Genomic DNA, 6143 nt, shown 5'->3' with positions numbered 1-6143 from the left:
GAACGTTTATCCCACTGACCTGTAAAAGTTAAATAACAGGAATCCTACCCCTCAACGCGAGGGATTAATTATAACACCAAATGCATGCACCTGTCAATTTTTTTTCATAATTTTATCGGACGTTTTATTCCTGATTTTTTCTCTGACAAGTCACTTTTATATATGATTCTGTGATGATGGTGTTTCCAATTAATTATAAGTTAGGCATTGTAGTGGCTATGGAAGCCCATAACGATCTCCCTCTTCCTCTCTCTATCCATCCACAGTGATTATTTGCCTATCTCCCAGTGCTCTGTTAGCCTAAAGACATGGCAGGTGTGTTCGCCTACGAGAGCTCCGATGTGGACTGGTGCGAAGACAACTACCGCCACTCGGAGAACGTGGTGGAGTACTTTAACACAGTAAGGTGTCCCTGTTCAAACTTATCTGCCTTTATGTGCAGTTGCACAACAATCGAAAGGAATAATAAGACTAAGTGTTTGCATAAGATAGTAACACAGTGAGAGAGATAAAGATATCATTGCCTATTATGTTATTACATATTTATATCGCAAAGTGCTATTGTAAAAGTATCTTCAAAGACATACAATGGCAATTTGATGTTGTTCAGAATTTAGCTGGCAAAAGAATAACTCTCAACTCTCTCTCTCTCTCTCGCTCTCTGTTGGTCTCTCTGTCTGCCTCTCTCTCTGTCTCTCTGTCTGCCTCTCTCTCTCTCTCTCTCTCTGTCTCTCTGTCTGCCTCTCTCTCTCTGTCCGCCTCTCTCTCTCTCTCTCCCCTCTTCTCTCCCAGATGAGCAGCTTTATTTTCTTCGTGATTTCTCCCATCATGCTCTACCTGCTCCACCCGTATGCCAAAGAGAGGAACCTGGCTGTGCACCTCGTGTGGATCATGATGATCTTTGTTGGTGAGGTTCTTTTAGCCTGCATCACCACACCCTAATGTGCTTCATGAAGACCTGAGCTGGGAGCAGTAGGCGGGTTAGGCCATTAGGCCAAAAGGCTAAAGCTCTTTAGGATACACCAGATCATACTGTCAGGCCCTGCTCATGAAACTTTAACACACCATGATATTAACCAACTTGTCTTTTATGAGGTGGGATGGGCTGAGGTAGAACTGGGTAGGACTGAGTATGCATAGTTTAAATTAAGCAGCAGGTCAGTGATTTTACACTTTAGAGTTGATGGACTTGTTTTGTGGGTGACTCAATGTTATTAGTGCCTGAGATTGTTTACTTACTGTGTGTGTGTGTGTGTGCGTGTGTGTTTGCGTGTGTGTGTGTGTGTGTGTGTGTGTGTGTGTGTGTGTGTGTGCGTGTGGTATTCTTTGCCTCTCCTTTCCCCACAGGCCTTTTCTCTATGTATTTCCACATGACCCTGAGCTTCATGGGCCAGATGCTGGATGAGCTGTCCATCGTGTGGGTCCTGGCCATTGGCTACGCCCTCTGGTTCCCACGCAGGCTCTTCCCGTCTTTCATCAAGGACAGGTAACCAGAGCATATAGCACACACCTAGCATATAGTACACACCTAGCACTGCAGGTAACCAGAGCATATAGCACACACCAAGCACTGCCTCACTCCCTCTCTCTCTCTGTCTCTCACTCCCTCTCTCTCTCTCTCTGTCTCTCACTCACTCCCTCTCTCTCACTCTTTCTCTCTCTCTCTCTCACTCTCTCTCTTACTCCCTGCCTCTATCTTTCACTCTCTCTCTCCCTCTCTCTCTCTGTCTCTCACACACTCCCTCTCTCTCTTACTCTCTCTCTCTCTCTCCCTCCCTCTCTCTTTCACTCTCTCTCTCTCACACTTCTCCTCTTCTCTGTTGTAGACCTCATCGGGTCTTCATAGCAAGACCAGCGAAACAATTGAGGGCTTGTGTTGCCAGCCGTATTACATTTGAAACAGTAACCATGTGTGGGCAGAGGGCTACCAGCTAGCAGCTAACAGCGTGTTGTAGACTAGGCTACGCCTCTCATGGTATGTGGGCAAGGGCTACCAGCTAACAGCGTGTTGTAGACTAGGCTACGCCTCTCATGGTATGTGGGCAAGGACTTTCCTCACCTGGCTTCACCACACAGCATGAATACCTGAAAGCAGCCATGGGGATTTTTAGTGTTAAACTTGAATGTGGTTATACCCTGAGTCCCATTCACCTGTGTGGTACAGCAGACAGTGGAAATGCAAACGGCTCGCAGAGTAATTTCCCACATGACTGCAGGGGTGTCTGTTATCAATGAACGTAAAGGTGACTAGTTTAAGTTTCTCTACATGTCATGCATGGGGTTGTGGGCATATGAAAGAAGGCGTGATGGGTTTGATGGGGTTATTAAGTACTGGACTACTGATTTATTCATGCTTATGTGCTCATAAGTCAGTGATGTATACAGAGAGGTATAGAGTGTCAGAAGCACACACAGGCAAGCTGAGATAACCAGTTGGGTTAATGGCAAGGCTTTCTATTGTGTGTGTGTGTGTGTGTGTGTGTGTGTGTGTGTGTGTGTGTGTGTGTCTCTGAAATGGCTCTGTGCCAGAACTGTGATAACGTTCATATCTACAGAGATAACACACTGGGTCATATAAGTACAGTTACTTTTATTGACTTTCATCAATCATCAATCACTATCATTACATTCTAATTACAATAACAATAGTATTACAACTATCGTTATTACAATTACCATATCATTACCATCGCTTTTCTAATGAATTCATGCGCACTAATGCCAATGCAGTTTGCCAATTCTGAACGGCCAATATGCCACATGGCAATGGAAGCCCTAGTCTCCTAGTCCCCTAGTTCCCTAGTAGGCCCTAGTTCCCCTAGTAGGCCCTAGTTAGTCCCCTAGTAGGCCCTAGTTAGTTCCCTAGTAGGCCCTAGTCTCCTAGTAGGCCCTAGTCCCCTATAGGCCCTAGTCTCCTAGTAGGCCCTAGTCCCCTATAGGCCCTAGTCTCCTAGTAGGCCCTAGTTCCCTAGTAGGCCCTAGTTCCCTAGTAGGCCCTAGTCTCCTAGTAGGCCCTAGTTAGTTCCCTAGTAGGCCCTAGTCTCCTAGTAGGCCCTAGTTAGTTCCCTTGTAGGCCCTAGTCCCTAGTAGGCCTTAGTTAGTTCCCTAGTAGGCCCTAGTCCCCTAGTTCCCTTGTAGGCCCTAGTTCCCTAGTAGGCCCCAGTTCCCTAGTAGGCCCTAGTTAGTCCCCTAGTAGGCCCTAGTTAGTTCCCTAGTAGGCCCTAGTTCCCCTAGTAGGCCCTAGTTAGTCCCCTAGTAGGCCCTAGTTAGTCCCCTAGTAGGCCCTAGTTAGTTCCCTAGTAGGCCCTAGTCCCTAGTAGGCCTTAGTCCCTAGTAGGCCTTAGTTAGTTCCCTTGTAGGCCCTAGTCCCTAGTAGGCCTTAGTTAGTTCCCTAGTAGGCCCTAGTCCCCTATAGGCCCTAGATCCTAGTAGGCCCTAGTTCCCTAGTCCCCTAGTAGGCCCTAGTTAGTCCCCTTGTAGGCCCTAGTTCCTAGTAGGCCCTAGTCCCCTATAGGCCCTAGTCCCTAGTAGGCCCTAGTCCCTAGTAGGCCCTAGTTCCCTTGTAGGCCCTAGTTCTCTAGTAGGCCTTAGTTAGTTCCCTTGTAGGCCTTAGTCCCCTAGTAGGCCCTAGTTAGTTCCCTTGTAGGCCCTAGTTCCCTAGTAGGCCCTAGTTAGTTCCCTTGTAGGCCCCAGTCCCCTAGTAGGCCCTAGTTAGTTCCCTTGTAGGCCTTAGTCCCCTAGTAGGCCCTAGTCTCCTAGTAGGCCTTAGTCCCCTAGTAGGCCCTAGTCTCCTAGTAGGCCCTAGTAGGCCCTAGTTCCCTAGTAGGCCCTAGTTCCTACACCTAATTAGGTACAGATGACAGGTGATTGAGCAAACGGATCAAGGCCCCGATCAGATTTCAATCTGTTACAGTTAGATACCATCTCAGCGACTAAGGGTTATGGGTTGAACACTGCAAAAATCCATTTTCTGAAACCCTTCCCAATATTTCAGCCTCTTAATAAACGCCAGGAACTCTTCTTGCCACTTCTAGAAACTCCTTCGCAAAGATGGTCCTAGCTGTGACTGTTGTGACCACGCTGTCATCTTTCGTGAAGCCCACGGCCAACGCCTACGTGCTCAACTGCTTCGGCGTGCACACCCTCTATTCCATGTGTGTGGAGATGAGATGGTAGGTACAGAGAACAGGCCTACTCTTCCCTTTGGCTGTCGTATCATACACATCCGTTAGAAAGCTCAAACTGACCTCCGCTGTTGTGTCTTCTCCCCCCCTCTCTCTCACAGCTGCAATGACAAGCGAGTGCTGCGTCTGGCTAAAGTCTCCATCGGCCTGTGGGTGTTAGCCATCTCCTGCTGGATCAGTGACAAATTTGGCTGCAGCTTCTGGCAAAAGCTCAACTTCTGCTATTTGCACGGCGTTTGGTAAGCACAGGCCATTTTTGTACAGTGGTTTTAACACGGGATTGATTGTACTTTCAAAGGAAAAACATTCCATATTCAAAAATGAGGAATGAGGTTTGTTTTCACATTTATATTTCACTCTTTTCCTTCAAGGCATATCCTGATTGTGGTGGCCACTGCTCACGGAAGCACTTTAATTGCCTATTTCGATGCTCATGTTGAGATCCCGCATTCCCTGCCGGGCATTCAGTACTGGCCCAAAGACAGCTGGGGCTTGGGTCTGCCCTACATTGCCCTTAAAGGTGCCACCAAGACTAGTAAGACATGCTGAGACTCCTGCACAGCCAATAGCAGAACACAGTGGGAGGGGATGGATACGACGGACCAAAGCACAGTTTTAATTAAGTATCAAATGTTTTGAAGTATGTTTGCACTATCCCACATAATGACAGGTTTGCATTCTGTTGGTGGAATGGGCTGCAGCACTGTTGAATACGCACTAATATGGTGCTAACTAATATGGTGCTCCTCTGAACATCTGTTTCCATGCAATGAAAGGGGCTCCGGGTGCTACGTAGGTCAATAGTTACTTTTATAAACGTGGTTAATGCTAGGGGCAAAATGCAAAAGCTATTTACAAATTGGTGAAAAGTGTTTTTTTTTCCCCCGGTTGCTCAGTGAGGAAAGCGGGGTTTGCCAAAGTTGCGAGAAGAAGCCCGATTTGTGGCTAGTTGCTAGACTGGATTTTTAGTCACTAGGGCAGGTCAAAAAGTTGCTCAATCTAGAATGTTTACATACAGTGAGGTGAATCAGTCTGAAAGCACTCTGATGATCTGTTGCTGAATGCCCTGAAATACTGATGAAATACTTTTTAAAAACTTTTAAGGTGAAAACTACTGTGTGTGAAAATGTGTGTAATGAGTGAAAGCAACAATCCTCAAGTGAAATGTTAATGCTAAATCTTTATTAAATGTGAGCAAACTGGTTCCGTCTTTTGTTTTTATTAATTTACAGCAATGGTGCTCCCCAGAAACTCCATCTAGTCCCGTTACATAAGACTCCCTCTGCAGTATGGTTTGAGTACTGCAACCACTGGCTGTAGATAGACTCATGTACAGTCATTGACTAACCAAAAGTGCTAGATGGACTAGGAAGTGTCTTAAAGCTTTTGTCAGAATTAGAATGCACATAGAAGAACACAGATAAAGACATTTAATTCAAAATTTTGGAAAAATGTTAACACATTAAATGTTAACACCAGCCAATACAACGAAGCTTGAAGGTATTAGTGATCGCTTATCAAGTTTATATAGTCTCTTGTTGTCAAATATCTCGTGTTTGTTTCAGGGATATCTGACCCCTCAAAGACCTCCACAGCATTTCATGTTTGGGTATGACACATGCTAGCTATATGTCTGGAGTAGGCAACTAGTTGACATAAAAAGGGGCCAAACACTATTTCAGCCTCTATGACAAAAGAAGGCAGCTGGAAGACCCAGGTCTCTGCTCTTCACCGTGCTGTGGACACAACGGCAGGCACTCATTTACACACATTCATGTTTTTCAGTTATTATGGACATGACACATTTGCATACTACATATATTTAATTGTAGATTGTGTGCCTATACGTTTTAGTTTCAAAATTAGCTAATTTATTTAACAAATGGTATAATATGAACATATAAATCTCAGAGTATCAATTTGGGATCTTTTATGGCCAGCCACACAGAAATGCGTGTT

At 45.6% G+C, this 6143-nt stretch overlaps 1 protein-coding gene across 1 annotated transcript; it reads left to right on the top strand.

The window, feature by feature from the left end:
• The first annotated feature begins 281 nt into the window (after positions 1 to 281).
• On the top strand, positions 282 to 4794 carry acer1 (alkaline ceramidase 1). The gene is made up of 6 exons (XM_031575119.1): positions 282 to 401; positions 793 to 907; positions 1348 to 1486; positions 4035 to 4172; positions 4286 to 4423; positions 4556 to 4794. The coding sequence occupies exons 1-6, from the start codon at positions 309 to 311 to the stop codon at positions 4731 to 4733; spliced, it is 801 nt and encodes a 266-aa protein (XP_031430979.1). The 5' UTR covers positions 282 to 308; the 3' UTR covers positions 4734 to 4794.
• The last annotated feature ends 1349 nt before the right edge of the window (positions 4795 to 6143 follow it).

Source organism: Clupea harengus, chromosome 10 (genome assembly GCF_900700415.2).
Source record: "Clupea harengus chromosome 10, Ch_v2.0.2, whole genome shotgun sequence".
In the NCBI taxonomy this organism is placed as follows: domain Eukaryota; kingdom Metazoa; phylum Chordata; class Actinopteri; order Clupeiformes; family Clupeidae; genus Clupea; species Clupea harengus.
The sequence above is the reverse complement of the archived record's forward strand: the minus strand, read 5'-3'. Positions and strand labels throughout refer to the sequence as shown.